Below are 27,997 nucleotides of genomic sequence, written 5' to 3' on the forward strand. Positions count from 1 at the left end.
TAGTCTTAAAAGGGCTTTGCAGCACCTTTCGGTGACCTAATCTATTCTTTCACTTTCTCTACACGTTACCTGGCGCCTTTCTTCATTGCACGTGGGCTAGCTCATGCTTAATATGGCAGTCACAGTGCTCGGCTCCTAGTGTTCAATGGTGACATAAGATATGAGATCACGAGGGATTGAATCGCAGAAGGTGAGCTTGTGCATTGCAGAGGCCTTCATCAAATGGTTCCTTGTTCACACTTGCCACTTCATCGCTTAGTTGACTCTGTGCAAGTGTGTAGGTTGTGTTGCATGCTCAGATAACTGAACAGAAGGTCCGAGAGGTTTTTTAAGTGTTTGGACATTTTTTTTATTTGGTTATATTTACATAAAACTATTTACAAAATTGTAATAGTTCTAGAAAAACATCTGAATCCCTAGCCTAAGGCTAGTTGGGATTCACTGAAATGTGATTATGAAAAAGAGCATGCCACATAACAAAACAATAAGTATACAAACAAAAATAATTTCCTGACATTATAACACTTTGAAAACTAATTATAACAGTTATGTATGTGCAGATCGTAACGATTGAACGCATAAGGACAGAAAGGAAAGAATGAAGTATGCAGTGCTGTGTATGTTTCGGGTGGTCAAGGAATGCAGGAGCGCTAACTTTCAATCCTCCGTTGCTTCATTTTGTTTCTTTATTCTTTTCCAGAGAATTCCAGAGGCATCTATGTTCCTCATCACTCACGTCTTCGGGTCGGCTAATGCGGCGCAGCATCTTGTCAGTGTCTGGGGACGCTTGCGTGATAGGTGATGACGGCGGGGGCCTCGGTGGTGTGGACCTTTCGTACGAGGACCTGTCTAAAAACTTTGATGCCAACCTGGCGGAAATCGACATGGAGACCTTCAGGTCGGAAGACATTCACGCCATCCTCACGCTTCCTGCCCTGTATGGAGGGGACTTCCAGTCGGCCAGCCGCGGAGAGCAGTGTCCTCGGTGTCTGGCTCATTCTCGAGGCTCTGCCCCTGGATGCCTCATCTGTGCAGTAAGTAGCATGATCGACATTTACGCTCATTAGGATGCAAAACTGCAGCATTGCAGTGTGGCGACAGTGCATCATTAAATAGAAATCTGTGTTTCTGCACATCATAATTTACAGTAGACTCTCATTAAAGAGAGCCTGAAGGGGCCAGGAATTTTGTTCTGTGCCATTTACTGAGAGATGTACAGAGGTGCAGCATTCAACTGCGAAACCAATCATATTAGAAGTACTTGTTCCAATTAAGCAGCAATTCCGTTTAAGAGATTTCCGTTTGCTGAGAGTCTACTGTATTTTGATGTGAGGCATTATGTATTTATGGTATTAATTCATGCTTTCTTTACCTTGTGATTAGGTAGCTATGTTCAGAGCTTTGCAGCTTCAATAACTTTTGATGTTGCACGTTCAGTGGTAGGTATTGAACCCAAGTCTCCCTGCACAGGAGCACGCTACTTTTCCCATCGTTCGCTGTAAACATGTAGCAAAAACTCATAGCTAGCATAAGGCTTGTTCAGAATAGGTGCATTCAAGATGCATCTGCTGTGAGAGCTTATGTTGTGAATAAAGTAATTGGTTGCATGTACAATTGATGGCAGAAAAGAATTGAATTCTCATGAGGGTTGCTGATAAAAAATATAACCAATCAATTACAAAAATAAAACACTAAATTGATTACAAGTGATCAATTGTATACGTAATCAGTTATGTACAAGTCTGTTTGAAAACATTGCAAAGCATTCTCTTATTCATTCCCATGCACAAACGATAATGTGTCTTGTTAAGTGCCACACACAAGTGGCTGGGTGTTTCCGCATTCCCACTGTGCTGACGTGTTTACGTGTTGTCTATTTGAGATGCCATTGCATGTTATGTGTTCAGTGTAGGGAGGTCAGAACACCATGTAACATTTAGCCACATATAAAAAGAAGTGTATATTTATAAATTTGCTTCTGATGAACCATTGTGAGTTTCAGCAGTTCACAATAACCAAAGCATTAAATATTTTGTTGCATGTGTTGAGCAACAAATGCTGTGCGTTTTCATAAACGTAGGTCTACTTTCTGTGAGATCTGCATACAACTATTTTTTTCTTGCTGCAGTTCTCATTTTGCTGCGTCAACATTGTAAAATTTCTAGAACAAAATGCGCTAGTTCAATGAAGACTGCAAAAGAACAACACAGACAGACAAAGAACCATCAAGTGTGTCTGTGTTCTTCTTTTGCCATCTTCTTTGAATTAGTGCATTTTTGTTCAAGATGCAGTACCAGCTTGCCCAGCAAACCACCCTTCTTATGTAACATTTCTATATTACATTGATTAAAAAATAACAAAAGTGTCTCTGCTCTGCATCGTTGTGCACATCACTTGAGGAAAGTTCTCCACTCCTGCTTAGATTTCCCTCAATGCAACTCCATAATTGATGGAATAATTTTACAATACACTGTCAAGCTTAGGTTTACTAGGATAATCTTTGCAAAAGCTAGAAAATGCCAAGATCTACATTTATGTAATTTCCATACGTTCACCACAGTTCTGTTAATCTGAATGTCTGATAATGAGAACAGATCTACAATTCTTTCCTCATGTGTTCCTAGATTTCACGGATATTACTGTAGCTATGGCATTGAGGTATTAATTTTAAAAAGATGTCCTGGTAAGATTTTGACACATAATTCTTAAGCTACCTGCACTGATTGTATTTTATACAGGAAGCTAGCATTGTAAATTAAGCCTTCAGAGTTACAAATATTGAAAACTGTTATCGGCCATCATGGCCTGTGCCAAGTGTACAAAGTGACACTTCAGTGCAACGGAGCATATTTATGAGTTGTAAATTTGCAAGAAACATTTCTGAGCTTCGCATTTGTATTCTCATTGCTAAAAGAGCTGAATATCTGAATCACCTTTAAGGGGGGACATGGCACTTAAAAAAAAAGTTTTTTATTTCTTAATCGATTTTGATGAAACTTTCTGAGTTTATGTATATTTGAGCACTAATTTCAAATATGCAATTATTTTTCTAGTATGATGTGTAGTTTTTAAAATACAAGATATTTCATGTGCCTTTTGGGGAGCAAGATTTTTTCTAAACTGAGTTAGTTACAAAGTAAATCAGCATATCACAATAATCTGCAATCGGAACTGTGTGCAGTGCAACAAAAATTGTTCTAAACCCATTAGAACAAAAGTTATGGTATGTTGAACATTCACTAGTGAAATTCTAGCTTGAAATCGACTCACTCGCGAATGTTCAACATACCATAACTTTCATTCAAATGGGTTTAGAACATCCATTTTTGTTGCACTGCACACAGTTCCGATTGCAGATTATCGTGACATACTGATTTACTTTGTAACGCAGTCAGTTTAGAAATAATCTTGCTCCCCAAAAGGTACATGAAATATTTTGTATTTTAAAAACTACGCAATATACTAGAAAAGTAATTGCATATTTGAAATCAGTACACAAATATACATAAACTCAGAAAGTTTCATCAAGATCGATCAAGAAATAAAAAACTTTTTTTAAGAGCAGTGTCCCCCCTTAAAAGATGTGAGAGGCAATTGCGGTGTCTTGTGATATCTGTGGTTAATGCTCGCTCCTCTGCTGAGACATTAGGATCAAATGCTATCGTGCCCTGAATGTCCTTAAAGTAAGATTTTGATAAGTAGTTCTTGCTCCACTGTTCCTGGAAACAATGGTAATTAATTTTTGATTAACTTCGGAACTAGTGGACATTTTTCAAAATAATTGCATATTTGGAATCGGCAAAGAAGACTAAACAAGACTGTGTGGCTTAAATTTGGTAAGGGCAATATTGAAGACTTTTAAAAAAACACACTTCCCCGCTTAAGAAGAGACTAAGTGCTAGACAGAGTTTACAGGAAGGTGGAAATTAAATTGCCATCATGTCTGCAACACAAACTTGGTACATTCATACACAAGTCTACATGTTTTGTATGATCCAGTCCACAAACTTCTTTCTGTGTGTGTTTGTGTGTGTGCATGCATGTGTACAAACTTGTGCTGCCAAAATGATAGCAATTTCAAGCAATCAACTAGCCCGCCGCACCAGCTTTGACTGGAAAGTTAAATTGATCAACGTATGGCGAATAAGACATTAGCTGTATGCCTCAGCCTGGAGCTAACGTTTTTGACAAGATGACTTGTCTTGGCCTGACGGAGATAAATTCCCCTCACCTAAACTTTGACTCCCGGCTGAAACATTCCTTATTTGTCCTCCATTGAGAAGATCAAGAAGCAAGGTGTCGTGAACATCAGTAAAACTTGTGCAAGCCGACCAGTAAGAAGGAAGGGATCCATGGGGCTCTCTATATATTTTTATGTGCTACTATGTGAAAAAACCAACACTAAAACCAGACAAAGCAAAGAAGAAATTGTGTTTCACTCACATTTAGAAATAGTCAGATGAAGGGAAATGAAAATGGACGTCAAGTTTAATCGCCGCAGGTGGTCGAAGCCACATTCTTCGCTTTACAAGTGTGGTGGTTTGCCCATTAGGCACTGCCGTGCTATCTTCTAGTCAGTTTTCTTGAGCGTTTGTTTTCGTGTATGTAGATAGGAGCGAACAAGCTGGCACGCTGAGTTAAAAGGAATGCTCCTCCACTGACGTTCCTTCCTCCTGTTCTGTTTTAGTGCAAAAACTGAGAGCAGCTCCGGGCACGACGAGGACTCTGGCGAGATGTCCATCTGTCGGGACGAGCCGCTATTCTCACCCGTCAAGGAGTGTGGACCTCCGTTGACGAGCGGACGGGTCGGTGGTGTCAACGGGGGTGCCCTCTCCACGGACAGCCTCGACTGCAGCTCATTCGAGGAGCACGACCTAGTGCTGACGTGCCAGGCCAATAAGGACAACTACACGATCGCCTTCCAGCAGAGCGGGACACACTTCTCCGACGACCTATCGGAAGGCAGCGTTCCCTCGGACCAGCAGAGCCACCACAGCGGCAGTGCTGTGAGTGCTACGGTGGGTCACTACGGCAGAGATGTTGAGCATGTGTGTTGCTTGAGTTCTGTAACACTGTTAATCCCTGTTATATAATGAAGTTGAAGGGGGAGCCGTATTTATTTCGTTGTAAACATATTTTTTACCTTATCGCTTGTATCTCTTGCCACAAAAGCACAACTATTGATATTTAGCACAGTCGAAACCCTTCAAGATTAAGGACACTTTGGAGCAAAGAAGTCCGTCATTTTGAAACCAATAAGCATACCAAAACAAGGACAACGAAAAGAACACATAGATTGCTCGTTGTCCTTGTCTTTGTGCGCTTACGAATTTTTAATATGTGACTATACCAACTAAGTCCATCATTTTCTTCTGCTGAACCTTCTTTAGGTGTGCGACTGTACTCGCTGATACCACAATACCAGTGTGCCGCCTATTTGAGTGACTGTAACAATTTATTTGTCTTTTTTTTTCTGTGTTGGGTATTAGCAGCCAGCGAGTGGTGGTCCTGGGTCCATGGCACGGTCCGAGCTGTCCTTCACCACCTGGCACAGGCTAAGGTCGTCAGGCATTCGACTCAAACCGGATTCGGACACAGGAAAGAGCCAGAGCCTCCCCAACCTTCTGCGACGGTCGGCAGCCGTGGCAGGGCGCATGGATGTGGCCGGCAACTGCCTGCCACTCTACACTCTACAGGTAGAGTGGAAAAAGCATTGTAATGCACTATACTGCGACATCTGAACATTACAGCACAAAAAGAATGCACAAACAATTCGAAGACAACCACCGACTTGAAACTGCCCAATATTTTGTGACATTTGAGAAATACTGTCTGACTCAAACTTATCAAATGAAAGGGCATGAAGAAATAGTTTGATATACAGTCGACGTCCGATTTCCCGGACGCCCGAAATTCCGGACATGCCTGATTTCCCGGACTCATCTGTGGCACCGTCAAGTTCCCCGTAGAGTCAATGTATTAAAAAGTTCGAAATTCCGGATGCTTATAGCCTTCACCATCCGATTTCCCAGACTTTTTACTGTTAACCGTCGACCCAAAGTCACCACCGACGCCGCTATTTTGGTTGTTTTCATATCCTTGAACCCACCATACTCGCATCGCAGGTGTGGCCAGCAGCACCGCCGCACCGCGCCGCGGCTGCCGTAACCTCGAAACCGCACGTGTCAATCCGGTGCCAGCCGTAGCTTAGCCAAGCCAAACCTCACTGTGTTCGTTCACGTGTTGTTTTGTCAGCTGTGCCAGCTCTGCGGTCGTGTCTGCGGTTGATCGTTTGCTGCTGCGCGCTACCTTCAGTGATCACGTTTCCCGGCCTTCAGCATCCACCGAGTTCCTAGCTGTTTCGTGCTGCGCTTTTCGCCGAGCGGATTCGCCGTTTACAGCAATGGCACCGACTGCTCCTTCGTCTTCGTCCGCGCCTTCGAAGCGCACAAAGCCACCTCGTAGGCTCACGATGACGAACTGCCATCCGCGGACGTTGCCTTCGACGATCTGCGTGCTGGCGGCGTGTTCATTCCAGCCGAGATAACCCTTGAGGGCTTCGCCGACGCTGACAAAGACCTCGAGCTATGTGCGGAGTTGACCGATGACGAAATCATTCATCAAGTTACGGAGGATTCCGATGACTTCGACACCGAGAACGAAGAGCCAGCTCCTACACAGCCAACGAGCTCGGAGTTGACGCGAGCACTGATGACACTGTCATTGGTGTACAGCGGCAACATGACGTTGACTGAAATTGAGGCAGACATAATCGCGGGCAAGCGGACCGTGCAAAAGAAAATAAGAGACTTCTTTGCGCCCAAGTGCTGACCTATGAGGTAGTGCCGGCCACGTCGTATTTTTTTTTATAAACAGCTCTTTTCAGAGCCACCTAAACGATGCATTGGCTGAATTGAAATGGGAATTTTGTACTCCGGCTGTGACCCTCTCCGTCAGTGAAAAATACCCACCAAAAATGTGCGTTTTCATGTGCATTCGTTTTTCCGGACTGCCCGATTTTCCGGACGTTTTCGCGGTCCCTTGAGCGTCCGGGAAATCGGACGTCGACTGTACAGTCGCCGACCGATAATTTGGACATGCTCGGTAATTCGGACAGTCGCGCGGCACCGCCGATGATCCCATAGAAGTAATGTGTAAAGACGACCAATATTTCGGACAGCTGCGAGATCTACATTCGATAATCCGGACCCTGTCCGAGACTGTCGCGCACGCCGAATCGCCAGCCATCTCCTCCGGCACCCGTACCATACAAAGTATGGCCTCAGAGATCAAAACGAAAGCTAATTGGTGATCTATGAGGCTCTATTTCGATCGCTACTTTATGCCTCAGATTTGTGATTTGAAATGCCGATCTTGGAGGCACTGGTCAACTGTGGGAAATCCTATCGACATCGCGAACATCCTACATTCCGGTTCCTGTATCCCCTCTCTAGTTGCGCTGCTATTGCCGCCATTCTGTCGAATGCGTCTGCGGTAAAGCGTTCTGCGTGTGCGTTCATTTTTATCTTGAGACTTTCTTTATTTTACGCTCTGCTGTCTCAAAAGATCTGAGTTAAATGGCGCCAACGGTGCCCTCAGAGCCAGCGCTGAAGGCCGCGCCGACGACAACGAAACGCGGCAGATACAGTCAACTGCCGATTTTCCGGACATGCTCGAAAATTCGGACGCTTTCGCGGCACCGTCACCAGCCCCATAGACGTCAATGGTCAAGAACGTCGGAAATTTCGGACGCTAAAACTCTTCGGCGTCCGATTTTTCGGACTTTCTGCCCAAATTGCAGGTCCGAAAGACAGTAATTGAAGCCCCCACCTCTGCCACGTCTATCATCTCGTAGGTTCGAACCAGCGCTTTCGCGAGTCGACCTATTTGCGACAGTAGCAGAGTCCGAAAGTCAGCTTTGTCACGATGCCGACGTGTTATGGGGTGAAGCGGACCAGAAATTCAAAGGGGCCGCTATCACGGCGCCGTGCGGTGATGTCTTACGGATAAGCAGTGGAAATGCACGGAGGCGTGATGGCGGCAGGTGGCAAACGCGCCAGTACGGCTCAATCGCTGACAAGCCTTACGATAAGCATCTTCAGTCAACTGCTCGATAGTGCATGTAGCCTGGTGCAGTTGCATGCGTAGTGCACGCATTTAATAGGCGAGAACCCAAACGCGCCGCGCCGCCATTCATGCTGCCTCTTTGTGCGACCGCTAAGTGCGCCGCACAGACGCGTTGCCTTCACGAACGAAACCAGCTCGCCATTGTACAGCGATCATATCACACTGGCGGAGATACAGGCGGACTTGGTTGCACGTAAGCGGAAGTGCGGGCAGCAACGCATTGACAACTTTTTTCAGCCACCGGGACCCTGAAGTGTCAATAAAAGTATTTTTTTTTCTGACACATTCGTTTTTTCGGACATTCGATAATTCGGACTTATTTACGTTCCCCGTGGAGTCCGAATTATCAGTCGTCGACTGTATTGATAATTTGAAAAAGAAATGAAGGACGCTGAAGCTTCGAAATTAAAAGTGGAACGCGATAGCGCTTTGGGCCCCATTCACATCGCCTTCTCATTCGCTAGCCTGCTTCACTTCTCGGACACCTAAACCGTGCCGTGAGGAAAGGAACTTCTCTGCGTGTAGCATTTGCTGTTGTAAACTGTCGTAGGGCGCCTACTGCAAGTACAATTCGAAGTACCTACTGCGCCATAATTCACCATTTTGCACAGTAGGGAAGTACCCAGTACTACACTACACGTCTGTAAAACAAACCTCGGTGCAGGGGTACCTAGCAGCACCAATTGCGCCAAAATGCTACATTTTCGACTTCCTGCGCCAAGTTGTGCTGAAACTGCAATATTTCCTGAAATTGCGCCACGCTGCTCCAAAACGCAGAAACCGACAACCGCTAATTCATTTTCTGTCAAGTATTAGCAGAACCTGACAGCGGCATGATTCTGCTTCATCCGCGATATTGAATGTAGCATTCTGTATGAAACTGGAACTAGGAAAAGTATCTAACAGTGGACTAAGACGCGCTGACTCTACTGGGGCTGTATAGTCCCACATTCTCAGCTTGCCAGGTAGCTGCCTACTCCATGCAGATACGCCGGACTGGCGATGCCAGGAACGTTGAGAATTGGCCCGAATGAGATGTTGTCATGGCTACGTATGGCGCGCTGCCTCACTGAAGACTGCGTCCCTGACGATGCCTGCTTGATCATGCAACGTGACTGTCGTACCGACAAAACTTGCTGCATATTTGGACACCTGTTTAGGTGGCCACGACGTGCAAGCGGAGTGGAATTAATTTATCACGTATTGTTGTTACGTAGTGCCTGCCAAACAAAGGCAAATGCCTCAACCCTGCCAATCGTAAGGCAATTACACATAGAACTACAGTAAAACCTCGTTAATTCAGAGTCACTGGGACTATGAAAAATCTTCGAATTAAGTGGGTTTTAGAATTAACCAAACATACAAAAAGCTAGTTGCAAGGAATTTTGAATTACTGAAGGTAATCAGAGGTGGTCGTTGCTGTGCCTCCTAGTTTGTGGCTCCACGGGGTATGTTTCAAGACCCGGTCCCAATTTTGCTTCTAAACCGGAGAAGCGGCGGGCTTAGCTGCTGCCAGCGCAAAAAAACAAAAAAAAAGAAAAAAAAAGTGTCTCGGGTCAAAAAGTCACTGAAATGTGTGTCTGCGGAAAAAGGTGTGCTTCACTGCAACACAGTAGTGACACGCGGGCAGCATGTCACCTAATCCTCGCAGCATCAGCGTGTCATAATCCGACCATTCACCCATTCTTTCTGGTAAAATACAGAATTTAATAATTATGAGTGTGACGGAATTCGCGATGTGTTCTGGCTGGAAAACATGATCATTCAAGTTTTCGAACTGAGTTTTTGAAGTAGACGTTGCAGGCAAGTACTTCGCCAGCAGTGCAAGTGCGCAAATTACCAGAGCAACTGCCAATCGGAGGTTCGCATACACCGCGAATTCCGTCAGACCGTCTTTTATTAATTTCCTAATATTCTCAGAAAGAGTAGGTAAATCATGACGCGCTGGACATTGCAAGAAGCGTGCGACAAGCTGCCCGCGTGTCACCGCTGTGCTGCAGTGAAGCATGTCTATTTCCGCAGGCACACAATTCATTTGACCATGAGACCGCTTTTTTTTTTTCTTGCACTAGCAGCAGCGATGCTGGGGTGTTTCACCTGTCGCTCATTAGTATCACTACAGTGCATTGCCTTGTGGCTCCTAAGGGCCATCGTTTCTGTGGATTTGCGGCGAAATCGGGATCGGGAATTGGCACATGGCACCCAAAGTTTTCGAATTGATCGGGCTGGTACTGACCGCCACTTCAAATTATCCACTCATATTTAAATTGCAAAATACGGGATCACAGAAATCCTTCGAATTATGCGAGATTTCGAAAAAACTCAGTTCGAATTAATGAGGTTTTACTCTATGATTTGCTGCGCAAGCATGTGACTTGCTTAGACGTCAGAGCACCCACCCTGCAGCAATCAGCTTACAAGAGCACAGGTCGCGAAGGCTGTCCGGCTACATGATAATCATCCCCTTTTTTTTCCGCTGCATGGTTTCGTATTTCGAATATAGAAGGTGCCTTCAGTCTGGCGACATTCCCGCCTGGATTCTGCGCTTACTGTGGCAAATTACTGCGTCGGCCATGTGCTCAGCTGCTCGTAAGACTGTGATCATCTTTTTCTGATTGTGACCGTCCAAGCTATGGCAGGCTATCCTCTCACATCAGTATGAGCATACGTAAGTTGCTTCCGTTGCACAGCTGCGTCCTTTTTTACTGTTTAGTGCCTTTCTTCGCCTCATGGAGGCGCAGACGTTGAACGAAGGTTTAGCGTGAACAAGAACCTTCTTGAGGGGCGCAGCTCACCTAATATCGCAAGAATCAATGAGATACGGAAAATAAGGAGTCGCTTTTTAAACCGCTACAGTGGTGATGCTACGAAAGTTCTCCTTCCTGCTGAACTGATCAGGAGTGTCAAGCAGTCCAGGGCAAAATATGCATGAGGCTCAGCAATGAAACAAGTGCCCCAAAACGGAAAGTCATAGAAGTTGCTACCACCACCACAGAGAGCTGATGAAGAATGACCAGAAGGTCTTGGAAGACCAAGTGGAATCAAGCGGAGCATTGCTCTCTAGTGCAAATGAACTCGTTAGTTCCGGCTTTAAGCAGAATGATATTTGCAAAATCGAAAGTGACCAAGCACTCCTTTCTAAAGGAAACTCTGTCCTGAATGAGGCCATTCAGCAAGTTGCAGAATTTGACAAAGGACCTTCTTTTACATTGTGGTGAAATATTAGTATGAAATACATGGCAGAAATTGAGGAAGAGGCACTTTACTTGTGGGATATCACCAAGAACTGTGAGAAAGTCGGGATTCAGAAGGTGTAAATCTTGCAGATTTTCCTTGGCACAGTGCCGCCACCTTGCCGTCATCGTAAAGAGGAGAGATTGAAGCTCAAGGTAGCCACAGTTCTGCATTTCTCTAATGTAAAATAGAGCCAACCATGTTCAGAGTTCAGTTTCTCAGCTTTGGACTTCCATCTTTTTTAGCTCCATTTACTCAGCTTAAATTTTTTATGCAGTTGCTGTCAATTATCCCTGTGCCGTTTCAGAACAACTAAAGATAAAACCATTCAGATTTTTGCAGTTAGATCTCGAAACATTGGTGAGTGCTATAAAGCTTTTTATATTCTCTGCACATCATACAGGTTTTTATAGTTTCTTTTTTGCAAAAGTTTTAAAAAGAAAATATGCGTAGAATGTTAAAAAAATTTGTATGTGCTTACTTCAATATTAAAAAATAAACCGATAGCTTTGTAGCTCCGAATTGGCCCGTGTGAATATGTTTATGTAAATATCTTGATGAAAATTGTCTAATTAATTAATTAGCTTGGGGATGACAATAATGTTGTATCAAAATTTATAACTCAAAAACTGCAACAGGTAGCTCAAACCCAATTCCATTTATGAATGTCAGCATAACAAATCATGTCTGCATGCTAAATTTCGTTAATTTATTCCCATAAATAACCAAAGTTGTTTTCATTGCCATGTCACCCCTTAATGCATTGTTACATGGGAAGCTTTAACAACAGGTGGTTGCTCTTTGTCACTGAAACACTTCTAGAGACATTTAGACTACCAGTTGACCTCACTTAGTTTAGTTTACGTTAGGCAATTGTTATGCATAGGGCTGTTACGCATTTGCATGTATAGAAGGCTATGCTGTGTAGGCTCACTTCTCTCAGAGCTTTAATTCGTGACAAAAAATAGCGCATCGCGTGTGGAAGAGAGATACTAAGTAGCTAGCTATGTGTAGCATGGCTAGTGTTAACATTACATCTCCTACTCAAAATGTATCGTTATCAGTACTTGGAAGGTGTCTCAGATCTGAACCTATTGACTACTAAGCTGATAAAATGGCATGTTTCTGTAATAGTGGTCACAGCATGCACTTTTAGGACTCACAGCCAAAGCGCATATCGCATACTGAGAGCCTGATGGCACAAAACTGCTTGATTCAATGTAACCTCACATCCTGAAGATGGTAGTTGCAAAAATGTTGTAGGAGTTATTGCTTAGAATTTAGAAAGCATCTCAGTTAAAAACGACTGTGTAACAAAAGGGGTCGGCTGGTGAGACTTCCAAAACTGCACTACTTCTGCAGCTTTGGCAGCATCGTCTACCAAGTGTGAAACAGTCACTCTTGCCATCAGGTTCTGGTTCTGCTTTAGGCACATGCAATTGAACGAAAAAATCTTACTTGAGGGGCAGTGAACAAAAGGTGTTAAAGCAGTGCTCTTATCTTATTTGCCTGCCAAAAGCCCTGTTATGTGCACTTTTGGTGTGCCATTAATAGACAAGTGCCTTTTTTTTTCGGGACAGGCATCTACACACGGCACAATTGATCCACCCGATGCCCGGTCCGTGTCCCTGCTGCGCCTCTTCATGCGAAGCAAGGCTGGCAGCGGAGGTTCTCTCTCCAGCAGCCATTCCGAAAATTCGGATTCTGTCACCACACCACGGGACGGCGCTGCTGCTTACCAACTGCAGTCCAGCGAGGACTCCAGCGGTTCCATGGACTCCAAGAGCGACAGCAGCGAAGACCCACCACCTCCGCCAAAGCCCGTGGAACCACTGGTGCGGAAAGTGCTGCGGGCCAGCACCAACCTTGTGGGCAGGGAGGCCAACAACAACAACGTGGAACCCACGGCTGCCAACGACAATGAACGGCTGAGGATGGCGACGTCGGAGAGTGAGGAGGAGACGTCGCAATGTTTTGAGGACAGCCTCGTGGAAGCGGTGCAGGCACGCATGAAGCCTGCTAATGCGAGGAGCCCCATCCACGAGGAAGAAGAACCGTTCGAGTCCAGTGGGGACGAGACAATGAAGGACAGCCGTGACCTGCTGAGCAGTGGCGGGGGCACGTCTTCAGACAATGCGGGAGTCATCGAGCGGCGCAACAACGACGTGAACTCTTCACTGCGCTGTGCCAAGAGTGGTGCACTGCTTGGTGGCCCCTTGGGAAAAGAGAGGATAAAGAACGTCTTCACGACAGTGAATAAAAACAGCAATGCCGTGGCTGCGGAGTCGGACGATCGGCAGTCCAGCCGCAGCACGCAGACCAAGCGCTTCAACTGCAACGACGGCTCGGGATCCGGTTCTACGAGAAAAGTGTCGGACAGCAGCGGAAGCGGAGAGGAAGGCCGAAACGCACGCTCTTCGAGTCTCCTCTCGAGTGGCTACGTGAGCCGGCAAAACTCTGTTGACCAGATTCACAGGCAGACGTTCCTCCTTAGTGCCGGCGGAAACAGGAGAAAGCAGACGCCTACGGCCATAGCTCGAATGAGGCACTCGAGCACGCAAGTGCCCGTGCACATTCGGGATCGTGGCATTCAGACCAGCGTGGAGGGGGCCGTGGCTGAGAACTCTAACTGGCTGTACACTGTCGATGACACGTCGGCAGCAGTGTCGGGACAGCGAAGCTTCAACTTGACGCTGCGCCCACAAGAAGCCATCTTGAAGCAGGACGGGGAGCAAAAGAGATCTATTTATGTCTGCTACCCAAATTACTCCCTTCCAGATCTCAGTTTCCTGAAGGAATTGGCTGCAGCCGAGGACAAGCCTGACCTGGTGTTTCGTCCTACGCAGCACAAGATGCCGCAGCCTGGTGCGTCGGAAGCAGCGGCAGATGGCACTGCTGCGTCGGCGCAGGTGCCGCCCAACGAATCGCCCGTGCTGCACAGGCGCACCCACAGCAGCGAACCTCACTGGCGACGACCCAAGTCGTGCAATGACTTCGAGGACCTCTCCCGGCGCAACCTGAGTCACATTCAGGACTGGGATTCGCTGAGTGTGCTGCTGCCCGCTGAAGTTAAGGCCATGGTATCTCACTTCCGCCATGCGGCTCCTTCCTCAAATCTCGCTTCGGAGCAACAACGGGGATCCTGCGCAAGCTCTCGGATGAGGCCAACAGTCGGCCAAGGAGCCAGTGCGACACTCTCGCTGCAGACGTTGACAGGATCTCTGCGGGCGCCTCGAATGAATTCGCCAACCGGCGGCACTCGCTGCAAGACTACCGGCGTCTCCTCAAGGGCCTTCCTGACATGGATGGCCTGCTTCCACCCTGTCCGAACTTGGCCTGCAGCGGAGGTTTGCAGCGCGACTCCTCACTGCCCCTGTCCCGGACCAATTCGGAGGGGTCGTGGCGGCGTGCCGGAGGCCGGAACGCGAGGCGCTCTGTGCCGCTGGCGGCCACCTGCTCGTCTTGCCGTGCCAAGAAGGCCGTGAGCTTCAGCGAGGACCTCAACGTTCACGCAAATGACATGCGGTCCATGCGGGGAGCCTTCTGCAAGTGTACGTGCGGCTCGAGTCCTACGGCGAACTACGGTCAGTGCTACCTGTTGTGACAAAGTCCTTTGTGGGCATCTCTTTCTTGAAGATAAATTTCAAGTACTGTGTCTTTCTAGAACATAAATTGTAGTAACATAGGCTGTAAACAGTCGGATGAAACGGCGCATTGTGCCAGGCGACGTGACCAAGTATGTGTAGCTACTGCTTGATGCAGTATGTACGTTGGGGTCATGCCTACATTGTCGTATTGCTGTGCCCACAATGTTCCTATATTGTCGTAGGCATGAATAACTTTTTGATAAATTACTGCATTTAGCCATATTTAAAAGCCTTGTTAATCAAAAGCAGCACTTGCAGCAAAAATTTACACACAAGGTGTCCGTGTAGTGATACTTATGTGCTTACCGTGCTGTATATGGTAAAGTTTGGTCCACTGAAGTCCGAATATGTTTGACCTAAGACTTCGTAAGTTGTGCCATTGTGCTGTGGTAAAGCATGAGGACTGCGATAGCTTTAGTCACTTTTTTTTTTTGTGGCACAGTGCCGCCTATGGTGCCTCGTGCACATGTTCCTACAAACACGTGTGCCTATTTCAAAAGCTGAGGTAGCTTTCGTCTTAATTGGCTGTGCAGGTTCCCTGGAGAGGCCATCGAGGAAGATGACGCTACTGTTTGGTGGCAGCCAAGATGACCAGCATGCTCCCCACGAGTTTACTTTGTCACCTAAAGGTCTCTCACCATCGTGGGGTATGTCACCCTTGTCCAGGAGCCAGCGAGAGCTCGTTGAGCAGAAAAAGGGTAAGTGGCAGCAATTTACGGGGGGCGCACTGCTCTTTAATTTTAAAAAGTATTCTTGATTCATATCGACAAAACTTGCTTATTTATATTTGTTTTCCGATTTCAAATATGCAATTATTTCTGTAGTATAATGTGTATTTTTTTAAGATACAAAATATTTAGAATCGAGCGTGCCTTCTGAGGAGCAAGATTCTCCTAAACTCAGAAAGTTAAAAAGGAAATCAGCGTATATCACAATAATCTAGAATCGGAACTGTATGCAGTAGCACAAGAATGGATGTTCTATAACCATTTGAGCAAAAGATATGGCATGATAAACATTCGCGAGTGAGTCAACATCGAGCTGGGATTTCGCTCGTGAATGTTCAACACTGCTGCTGGAATGCATTTTCCAGCGGGATTGCAATTTTTAATTCAGCTCGAAAAGTCACTTAAAGGGGAACTCCGGCGATTTTTCGATGTTCACCGATTTCAGGTAAACTTTCAACATATGTTCTCTTTGGTACCCTGATAATATGTGCCAAATTATACAACCGTAAGTCATTTAGTTTTTTAGAAAATGAATTTTAAAAATTGGTAGCCAATTCTGGAATCACGCCTGTTAATGCGGGCCACACTGTGTATGTGATGCAACGTGCTTACTCTTTTGCAATCCTGCCTCGCCTAGCAGACGGTGCAGCGCGTGCTTTCTTCTACGAGGCGACGACGCGCGCGAGCAAAGTTGTTTGGTTTTGTTGGCTGCATAGCGTGTTAGTCGTCATTTACATTAGGTCTTACACTAAGCACGCACAATATTGAGCAACGTGGAGATCGACGTGGGGCACGTCTGCTACTTCAGCGCCGGCGAGTTGAAATCAAAAGGCGATACTTCCGCGCTCAGATAGTAGCTGCAATCATTGCTGAACTCGTCGCTGGTAACTTCAGACGGGCTGGCACAGCTTGATTCCGTGTCGGATGACATCGCCAGCTTGTTTTTCGTGCAAAGAAGAAGCACATATGCTATGTTTACCCTGGCCAGCCGTGCCGGCGTGTAGCGTTTTTGTGACGTTATCACATGCCCAGCATGGAGCAGCTCCCTGTTTCGGTTTCGCTTTCGACTCATCGTTTATTGCTTATTTAAAATCATTGACGAGTGTCTCAGTAAAATGAAGCACCCTAGCTGCTACAGGACTGTTAATACTATTTGAAAACGGCATTATCTCAATATAGCCGAAGATGCACCGGAGTTCCCCTTTAAGCTGGAAGATTATCCAGCTGGGAGAAAATTTATGGTTCACTAATCCAGCCATAACTGAAAAATTTTGCCAGCTGAAAAAAAGCAAGCATTTCCAGCTGGAAAATATTTCAGTTGGCATTAATAGTGGTGCTCATTATTGTTGATACATGATGTTACTCAAAAAGCAACGACACAAAGCATGCCGGACGTTATGACGCACACAATGAATTGTGGACAGAGCTGGTTTAAGATAGCAACTATGGCTTGAGGACAACTTTCTGTGGCAATGTGGTCAAGACTACAGAGCCGAACCACGTCATTTCGATAGTTTTGCGGAGCAGCTGGAAGTAGTCCCACAAAAAAATAATTTGCTGTGTGTAACCTAAGCATTTCAAAAATGTACAATTCTTATTTTTTAGCCTCAAATTGATAATGCCAGAAAATTATTAGCCAGATTATGTGAAACAGCGTTATTTCTTAGATTTTGGATTTTTGGTTGTGGCATTCTCCACTGGCTTCACATAGGTTCCCTTCAGAAAAAAAAAATTGACATGGCCTCCCCGTCGATAGAGCCGCTTTCCTCTGGTAGCTCGCCACTTCAATCGCGCATAGGATTTTCAAGAAGCTTGAGAACCAAAAGCTGTCAAAACAAACGAAGCAAGTGATCAGCAACGCGTACGCTCAAGTGAGACTGACCAGCGCCTCCTCTATTTCTGTGCCTGGGCGAAGGAGCGGAGCGCAATGGGAACCGACCGTCGGCGTTAGTGCGGCGTTTAGCCGCCAGGTGCCGCCACCGTAGTAGACAAGTTGTCGCGTCGTCGCTCGCGGAAACGAATGCCGTGGCTGCATTCGAAGCTGCTGTATGGTTCAGTTTTCGGCTGTATTCGCATTGTTTAAAGTATAATGAAAACTTGTAATCTGGAATCATGAAGCACTTGTCTTTCTGGGCAGCCAGCCAATTTCGGAGGCATGTGTCTTTCGCGGCCATTTGATCGAGACGCTCGCGCTTCGTCTGTTAGCCCGATGCCAGAGAACGCATGCCAGTGATGCGCGGAAAATTGTTTTATCACCGTTACGTTCGCTTGACTGAGAGTCGGTTTTGACTGTCTGAAAGTCGATTTTCGAAAGCAGCATTTGCCAAGAGCTAATACTGAATGCTTGGGCGCTTAAAGTTCGCCTATGCGTGCTACTGTCTACTGGTGTAGCACACTACACGCAAGCCTGGAGTTCATGCGCTAAATAGCCTGGAATGTCACTAGACTGCTTCTAGGGATATACGTGATTGCCCGTTCCCTTCGTAAAGCTTTCGAGAATTACGTTTGTTGCCACCGGGGAGAAAGCAACAGCTGGTGCCAGAAAAAGAAGAACTATGCCAAGTGATTCCACCATTTCAGAGCCTAAACCAGTTAAATCGTGGTGGTACGAAAACAAACACAAACAGCTACATATGCCGCGCGCTTCCTGCAACACTGACCGATGTGTGTGAACAGACGCTGTCGTTCAAGTATAAAGTCTAGTGCCGACTCTCAACTTGAGCCAGAGTGAAAGGCGTGAAAAATGGCGCTGCCTGTTGTCAGTTGCTTGAGCTCGTCTTTAGCTCGACGGATTGTTGTAGCCTCAGTATCTGGCTCTCAGGTATCTTCATTTTCTAAGCTTTGGCCCTTTCGGTAGTGAGCAAGTAGAGAGGCCGAATGGCTGTCGACCTGGGCGGTTTCATCGCATGGAGCAGCCTGCTCATCCTTGTGCACTCATTTATTGTGACACTGTACATAATGATTGTCGGTTGTTTCACCGCGGTAGTGAAGGTGGTGTCCATAGGCTCTGATTCTTCAGCTTCAGGACCTAATGTCAGCGCTGCATGCACATGGCGGTGATCGCGAGGCAGCGTTGCTGCTGGTACTATACATGCATTGGTTGATGTCGGACGCTACACGGTCACGTTTAGGCATACTCGCCATGCTTGGTTCAGTTGTTAGCTGGGTGCAAACGTGAAGGTTAGTCTGCAAAGAGTGACGCTACTGCATCCTTCTTAAGCCGCCGCTTCTTATATTCTATGAAATCTTCCGTCGTAAACGACGGCTGCATATTCTAGTGTAGTTTGAAGATGTATTAGGAGACCAATTATCCCACCTAATTACTGTAAGCCACCTCTCCTGAACACCAGTGACAGCTGGAATTTCATGGAACGACAGCCGCATAGTGTATTAAAGCAAAAGCCTTATAGATACCTCATCAACGTGAAAATTGACCGTCGGCAGCGTCAACGCGAGTGATGCAAGAAATAATTACGTGGACATCATAGACGTCACAGATCATAAAACTTTGTGACATCGTGACGTCGCTCAGCGTGACGTCGTCATATTACACCTTCGCTTGGCCAAATGGGCCATCACGGAGGCAGTGCGTGCCTTCGTTGATGCGCAGAAAGCTTGCACTGCCTCAGATCCTTGAGGCTGTAAGAAACCACGTTAGGTGCAGAATATCTCGGAGGGAGGCAGGGAATGTTCAATACATTGACTAGAAGAAAAAGAAGATAGCTTTCGCCTTTCAGTCGTCTTAGATGAATGCATAAGGGACCCTGTGAGATTTTTTTTCTTTACAATAAAGGGAAGTAAAAAGGCAATCGTAATTTCTTTCAGTTCCATTTTCTGAGTGGAACACAACAGTAGACATACTAAGGCAGTGGGGTGTTTGCAATAGCCTGAAATGGAAAATAAAACACGAATACTATCAAACTCGAGTGCAAGTATCGAACCGGCAGCATGGCCTGACAGACTGCCTGCTGAATATGTACAGCGGGGATGGAAAGACACGCACGTGCGGCATCTGTATTCTTTGCTGTTTCGTATCTATTTTCAAGCAGTTATAGCCTGGATGATTGTTGAAAAGACGTCATCCATGACACAATAAAATACCATCTAGCATCTTTTTATTGCCACCACGGTTAGAGCGTGATGAAAACAGCACGCCGCTATGTTTGCATTGCTTTCCATGCCCCTGTACCTGTGAAAGCCTGCAACAAGCACAAATGCAATTAAACTCGGGTGCAAACATGAATTCGAAACTTTGCGATACGCGCGGCCGTTCAGCGCCAGCTTCCCGTAGTCTACTTGCGCAGCGCCACCACGCGTAGCGGCGAGCAGACGCGGAGCGCGCCCGTGACAGCCCGAGGAGAGCGTTCGCCCAGGCACAAGGGAGCGTACTGTTGCATAGCTCAAGGCGGAGGTTCTGAGTGGTACCCTCGTTAGAAGCAAATTAAGCGTAGGGAAAGAGTTGCCAATATGCCTGCATGCTCAGTGATTGTGGTCCACCGCACTTAACCACGGAGCACATGCGAGAAAAAGAACCGTAGGAAAATGCGTATCTGTCACGCCAAAACTGAAACCGAAACCAGTTTATCAGGAACTACTTTGGCACAGTAACACAGAGCAGTTAGCTCCACCCCCCGTAGCTTTCGCTCCATTGCCACAGAAAGTTGTCCCCGAGTATAGGCATCTTAAGTCGCCCTAGTACATGTAGCACATGAACTGTTGCTCTCTGCATTGTTATCAGTGCCTGTATGTGCCTATCTCGCAAATTGGCGTCATCCTTACAATTAGAAAAGAAGGAAGCAGGAGAAACTATATTTACAGGCAACTCTTCGCCATACTTTTTAGCTGTGCTGCAACATGTAATACGTGGAGTCTGTTGTTCGTATCGGGAACTAGTACTTAATAACTGGTAGTTTGGAAGATCACATTCAACAAGTACAACTTTGCAGGTGCAGTGCTGTCCCCTATTCTCTCTGCATACAATATGCGATGTCATGTTGCCGAATAACTGACTAGTTTTTTCATATGGTTGGCATTATTGTCTGTACGTTTGTTGCATTCATGCTGTACTTTTTGGGTGCAGGTCTATTGACAACACGATGCGGTCTATAAAGCAGGTTCTTGACTGCTACAGCACAGAAAAGGAATCCCAGGTGAATAACTTCTTGTTACCTATTTGTTTCTCATGTCATGTGACATTCTGTTTGATAATTCGTGCCTGGTCACTTCATATCTATCTTCACTACTTTTCTGCTATCATACGTAGTGAATGTTTTCTTAAAAAGCCCCAGTAATAATTGGACCATTAAAGGATATGATTGTCACACGGATCAGAAAGTGTTGGGTGCGGCTTAGGTCACTATACATACTCGTTTGCCACGAAATGCACAGTGAAGCACTTAAAGGGAAATGTAGACCTTTCTCAAGCACACGAGCGTCACCAGTGGGCGCACAAGTGCTCATGGGAAAAGTGTATACGCCACAGCAATCACTGCAACGAGTGTGCAGGCCGCATGCTTTAGCTTTCCGCCTGTGCTGTGCGAGCACTTCTCAGATCAAGTGAATTTGGCAAGGTGCAACATATTACTGCGTTATTCAATCATGAACTTCTGCGTTTAGCTGCAATGGCCTCTCTACTATTTCTATCGATCTGTCAAGCATTTCCGTGTGCTGCTGTTAGACCAGCTGAAGGGTGCGAGAAACATCATTAAAAAAAATTTTTTTGCATCAGATTGCCCTACGACATCAATTAAATAAAAAGATACAACTCGGTTTCCTAGATGAAGTCCAGCAGTGGTTGACACAATTTGCGGATCCATTGATCTGTTTAGAGACAAAGTAGAACTGTGCAAATAGCAAAATTTTTGGTGAAGCCAATTCAAGTAATAAAAATTGAGTGTGAATCGAATAGCATAATTTTCGAATATTTCTCAAATATTTTCGAATACTTGAAGCGCAATTACAGAAAAAGGTTGGAGAGAATCCCTAAGTATGTTCTTACAAGACAGGAACACTTACAAGTCACAAACATAGTCAAAGAACAGATTTATTCCTAAGGGAGGATGTGGCTTTTGTATCGCGAAAAATAACAAAAAAATCAATTTTCGAAAATCGCATTTTCAGTTTCTGTAGCCCTTTTTCTGATTCCAAAATATCGTCGCTGAAACTACATACAAGTGCGGAAAAAAATTTGTTGTGCTTGTCAAGGTGGCGAAAATTACTGCGGAAATCGCAAAAAAGAAATTGTGTTGATGCAACCGGGCATCGCCATCTTGGGCTCGTCAGAAAGAGCATTTCTCCGTATTCAAATTTCCCGCTTTAGCTAGGTCCTCCATTAAGAAAAAAGCGTACGAAAAGCAAATGTTTGAAGTTCGTTCCGAGGCCTTCGAATGGCTGCGTCCGCCATGTTCCTCCAGCGTGCCTCGCCATTGTTCCAATCCTCGCTTTGGGAGAGCGTCATCTGTTGCTTGCACACCGCGAGGTCACGGCTGTCTAAAATTGCACTACTTAGTGACGTGTTCACACTCGTTCTGTGTTCACAGGTCGACAATCATTTAGAATATAATTACGCTTTAGTCTGGCAGCTGCAAGCGGAAGCTCAAGCATCAGATTATGATAGTGCTCCGCGCTTGTCGCGAACATCGAAGACGTGCGTCTCGGACCGACTGTTCTGCTTATCAGCATTTCGAACTCATGACGAAAACCATCCCGGGACAACTCTTCGTACTTGCGATCAAGCATGACATACTTTGAAACATCAGGCACCGCGGCCATGCACATCGCGACCGAGCTTACTGCTTGGAGTGGTGGCTAGGCCTAACTCCGCTCACGGCGCTGATGTACGAGATGAATCTGAACTTTGCGAGCAAGAACGTCGCGCTAGTGGACACACGAAAACGAAGAAGCCGCAATGTGTTTAGTCGCAAGCAACGAATCGCATCGCCCGCTGGCTCCTCGGAACCGAGGAGGGGCATTTTACGCATCGGCAGTGGACCCCCCGGCAAGCTCGTCGCGCATCGACCGCATCAGTGGAAGTGGCTAGCAGTTTCGCATGTCAGCGCCCCAAAACTCAAGCCCAAGCTGCTGCACACCGATTTATCATCTTTATATTTATTTTCCGTTATAATAAACCGCTATATTTATTTTCTGGAAGTTCGAATAATTCGAATAGTAAAATTTTGGTGCGAATCGAATAGCAAACACTATTAGAAAAATATTCGAAAGTTTGAGTATTCGCACACCCCTAAAACAAAGTGTAGTGATGATGTCGACGAACACAAGGCGACATTCTGAGATTTAAACATTACGCGATAGAGTGTAGTCTGCATTTAGTAAAATAAGATACACATACTAGGCTGCATGTGCGTCACTCTTGCCGTAGACAACAAATAATGAGGTTTTGTCACCCTTCGTTGGCACTAACTGCAGGTGTTGCATTTTACAAATGCTGGTCATGTTCTCATGTGTTGGCTCACAGGTGACCGTACCACAGATATGTATAGTTGTGAGAAATATGAGGTGGAACACTGAAATTGCCTTTTAAAGGCCGTAGTGGCTAAATGCAGTTGGCACGCGTAAAAGTGTTCGTGGCACCAAATGCTCAAGCGGAAACGTATCTCTGGAAATTCTATACGTCACATTCATATCAATACAATAAAAATAATTGTTGAATAAACACGAATTCGGTGTTCCGTGAACTCACTGTCATGGCTACAAGCAGCACTAACACTCCCAGGTTTAGGTGCACAGAAATAGTACCAGTAAAGTGGATGGAACAGTGACCACCGCTCAATTGGTAGTGCATGGGACACGCTATTCGAAGGTTGTAGGTTTGGTCTCTACTGGTGGCAGAGTTGCTTTTTCGTCCAGTGTAATTACTTTCTATTTATGTCATAATTACTACACTACAGTTAAAGACTACAAATAATGTACCCTATACTTTCCTTGGCATCACTGTTGGTTTCGTGAAGTTGCAGTCTCGTTAGACAGGGTTCTTGTTCTCTCTTGCTGCAAGTACGTCTTTCCGTGTGTTGTGCATCCAGAGTGCAGGCAAATAGGACAAGGCGAAATGGGAAAGTTGAAGGATGTCCGTGATAGTGATGTGAATTTCCGGATAATTTGCGACTGTAACTCCTATTGCGCATTTTCATGCCGTGTGTTTGTTCATTGCAGCCTGCTGTGGGAGGTGGGCCCGAACCGTGTCTGTCTGAAGGCAGTGCTTGTGGCCGTCTGGCAATAGAGTTCCTAGTGCCCGCACTTCGAGAGCTGCTGTCCGATGGGCTGCTGCCGCACGTGCGGGGCGTGTTTGGTCGCCTACCCAACTCACTCTGGCACCTGGCTCACTCCCTCAGCCAAGCCAGTGAGTCTATGTCTATGTGGACGATGATACATTGTTTGGTTGTTCTAGCTGGCCTGCTGCCTTCAGATTTTCCTCTTAGTGCTTCAGTCAGTACCGACATGATCTTGTAGTTAGAGAAACTCTGCCCCATGCTGTGTGACGACATACGAAAGTATGGAAATTGAAAAATGCTTATGAGATTTTTAGATTTGATGCAAATGTCTTCTGAGTACGCACCTGGCATCACTGATGGCTGTGGGGGGTTGCCTTTAACTGACCTAAGTGTGCATTTAAGCTGGCACAGAAAACAAATCCTTCATTGTCGTAGTCAAAATTTGGAAGTGCATTTATATATACAGTTAGCGTCAAAAATTTCGACCATGAGACACAAGAAAAAGCTGAATATTCTCGCTGCTTCGAGAGGCAGCCTTGCATATTTTGATGTTTGGCCTGTGTTAAAACACGCTAACAGCATGCACCATGCAGTTTGGCTGAATACAATCGCAAATTGCTGAGAAATTCAACGTTTTTTTCAGACCTAGTGGTCTTCAAACTTTGACACCAGCTGTATGTGTGAAAACTCTCTGTAGAACCCGCATTATTATTTTTTGATGACATTTTGTAATGATGCTTGTCATAATATTTCTTGCAGAGGAGGGACGAAAAGAAGTCCAAGAGCTTGTAGAGTACATCGAGCAGGCCGACACTGCTTTCCATGGTGATGGGGAGAAATTTGGTGCCTGTTGCTTGGTCTACTAAAGTGAGTATACGCTATCGCACAGATCCGGGAAACATGTTTTAGTGAGGCAAAAGTGTAAATGCCTGTTGTGGAGCAGGAATTCGAAGCATAGCCCTAGTTGTACTGTATAACAATTTCGCATACCTGCAGTGCATGGCCTTTTTGCTGCACTAAAGAGAGAAACAAAAAGTTCCTAGCATGACTTGAGCCTCGCTTGTATGTCATCAGCTCAACCTAGCAGACAAGCTGCCTAATTATCATGGGAGCTTTTAATGAAGCACGTGTGGCTTACGCGAGGGCTATGTGCTTTCTTCGAGCGATTGTCTTCACATCATTCATGACAACAGCAGTTGTAAATTAGAGAGCAAGTGCTGAAATTCAGTTATGTGTGGCTCCAAGTTGGTGAAGTTTACTTCGAAAGTATGCTGGCCATTCCTTGACTGGAACTTTTTTCAGGGCGTTCAGTAAGGCTTTCAAGATACGTGTCAAGCTAGAAGAGCTTAGCCTGCTCAAAGTATTTTCAAAGTCCTAGAAACAAAAGGTGCCCTGTGAAAAACATTTAGCTTTCATGTTTCTGATTGCTGTGCTGCATTTGTGCTGTTACTCTTTCCATGTTGTTTGTGCATCTGTGATTGCCCACGTTGTCAGCTGTACAAACCGGAGTTAGCCATAGGAGATGTTGGTGTAAAACGTAAAAAGCCACAGACGTTGTCAGAGGTGTGAGAAATAAATTATCGATCAACATCTGCAAGCCTGTAGATGGTTCTTTGTCGACCTAACAAAGAGTAAACAAGGGTGAAAAAATGTCAAGGCTTCACTTTTTTCTCCTTTGACTTAGCTAATCACTGCCTTTTGATGCAAATGTCATTTGCATTGTTGAGGTGGATTGTTTAACCCAGTTATGCTCGTCAGATCATTTTTGCGAGGCTGTATTGGTGCCTCAAAATGTTTGCATAAACATGGGAACTATTGATATCATGGCGTTTGATGGATCATTGAAGTTAAGTATATACAGCCTTAAAGGGACACTAAAGGCAAATAGCAATTTATGTCAGAGTGAAAGCTCAATGTATGACAACGTCTAAAACGGCAGTATTATCAACAGCAGTGCCCTACTTACTGAGAAATTAAGCTAAATGTATCACACGATGAGTGCCACGAGTGGGACATTTTGGAAGTGATCCTGATGACTTGGGAGAGTCTGGATACAATTAATCACTAGTAATCAAACTAGCTGCAATAAAAAAAGAACCTTCCGTGCATCAAGAGACGTAACAGAATGCTGCTTGTTCATTTCTGTTTGATTCATGGAAAAAAGAACCTCTTTGGCGTTGCCATGGGGAACGATGCGTATGGTTAAAAAGTTCCGTTTTCGCCGAACTGTGCTTCGCCCGGCGCCCTGCTTTGCTCACGCGGTCGCGTCTCAGTGGTAGTTTTGGTATCGCGTACTGCCGCCTGTGTTTTGCACGTTCGTGAAAATCGCTCTGACAGAAAGTTCGACAAAATACCCCATGCATGTGGTTGCCGGATGCCGAAAAGGTGCACGCCGCCGCGCAGTAAAGGCAGGCATTGTTGGGCATGGCAACAGTGACGTGCGAATACCACTTTCAGGCGGGTGATTTGAAGTGCGCTAACGCGATGCGTACCACTAAAACGTGATTTTATTTCAAAATAAGCACTTCCTTGGCATAAAAGTAGCACTACGAGGTTTCTGGACCGCTATTTCAATCACGTGAAGTTAATATTTGCCTTTAGTGTCCCTTTAATGAAGAATTAAGGCACACCAGTGGAGAGGAATATGTGCTATAAAGAGAAAACAGAAAATTGTGGTAGTTACAACCAGCTTTCTCGTGAGAAAATCAAGCAACAGGAAAAGAATGCAATCAAATTCAAGCACGAAAGATATTACATAACACATATGGCATGGGGGCTCTTGCATATACGTAACGAAGCCCTTGCAAATAAGGAAACAGGGAAATCCACCCTTTGCATTTAACATATGTCCTCAGCATTACATTCCATCCTTCTGAGGCTGTGGTAGTGTACCGGCTGCTGTGCTGCGAGGTTTGAGGACGCTGGCTCAGTTCTTGTCCCCGGCAGCTGCATTTTGATGTGGGTGAAGTGCAAAAGCAGCCATGTACCAAGATTAAGGCGAAAGAACCCCGAGTGGTAAAAATTAGGCTTGTGCGAATATTCGAGCTCTTCAAATATTCGAACGAATATTACAGTATTCGAATTCGCTTCGATTTGAATTTAAATTATTGGAAATTTCGAACTATTCGAAATGAACGAATAGGTGTATATAGTCCGCATGTAACCCCCCTGTAAAGGTGGTTTCACTGCAGTTGGGGAGTGCTATGCCTGCCGTGAATGCACCTTTCCAGGAAGAATCTGCACTGCCGCGAAGCCCCCTTTCAAGATTAAATGAACAGATTACCCTCACATCGATTCATCATTTTTAAGTTTAAAAGCTTGTTATACCAGCTTATATGCTCCAAGTATAGTAAATTTTAAAACGCCACATATTTTACAGGTTATCACCTGCATTCTACTGAAAGCCAAATCCTGCTACTATTCAAGGTTGCTTCCACTTCCTTTGAACCAAAAAGAATGACATTTGCACATGCTTTGTTACGATTTTAAAACATTGTGCCGGTTGGTTGGGCCATGACAAATACGGTCATTTTTCTTTATAATATGTGACATATACTATTCGAATTCGATTAGAAATTATTCGACCAAAATCACTATTCGCTTCGAATTCGCTTCGAACCTAAAATTTGCTATTCGCACAAGCCTAGTAAAAATCAATATGGATTCTTCCACTACAACATTTGTAATAATCATGTGTTGGTGAGCTCTAGAATTTTTTTTTCAGCCTGGGCTGCCTGGACACCTGGTTCCTGACGCTGCTCTCCAGCCCGCAGATACTGCAGAAGCACTACCAGACGTCTGCCGCTTTTGTGCCGCTTCTCTCGCATCCCAGCTTGTCTTCCTGCGCGAAGAGCTTGCCTGCAGCTTGCGCTCCCTCTCCGAGCTTCCCTTTGGCTTCAGCCTGAGCTTCGCCCTGGGCGTCGAAGCGCAGAGCCTGAAGAACGCCAAGCCCGCTTCCCGCAAGTCCCCGGCGGCCTCAGAGCCCCCCCAGTGTAGGCTCCCCGTGCACCCCTAGTGACGAGAATGGCCTGTA

The 27,997-nt window shown here is 45.6% G+C and overlaps 1 protein-coding gene across 1 annotated transcript; it reads left to right on the plus strand.

The window, feature by feature from the left end:
• The first annotated feature begins 127 nt into the window (after nucleotides 1-127).
• Nucleotides 128-27,994, plus strand: LOC119378301 (uncharacterized). The gene is given in 13 exon segments (XM_049411736.1): nucleotides 128-190; nucleotides 701-974; nucleotides 1,006-1,034; nucleotides 4,688-5,018; nucleotides 5,490-5,696; nucleotides 12,942-14,844; nucleotides 15,542-15,713; nucleotides 20,817-20,886; nucleotides 23,906-24,092; nucleotides 24,724-24,821; nucleotides 25,459-25,529; nucleotides 27,689-27,798; nucleotides 27,801-27,994. Coding segments are annotated over 12 exon segments (3,579 nt in total). The 5' UTR covers nucleotides 128-190; nucleotides 701-752; the 3' UTR covers nucleotides 27,980-27,994.
• Nucleotides 27,995-27,997: the final 3 nt, after the last annotated feature.

The sequence above is a fragment of the Rhipicephalus sanguineus genome, unplaced genomic scaffold (genome assembly GCF_013339695.2).
Source record: "Rhipicephalus sanguineus isolate Rsan-2018 unplaced genomic scaffold, BIME_Rsan_1.4 Seq771, whole genome shotgun sequence".
NCBI lineage: Eukaryota > Metazoa > Arthropoda > Arachnida > Ixodida > Ixodidae > Rhipicephalus > Rhipicephalus sanguineus.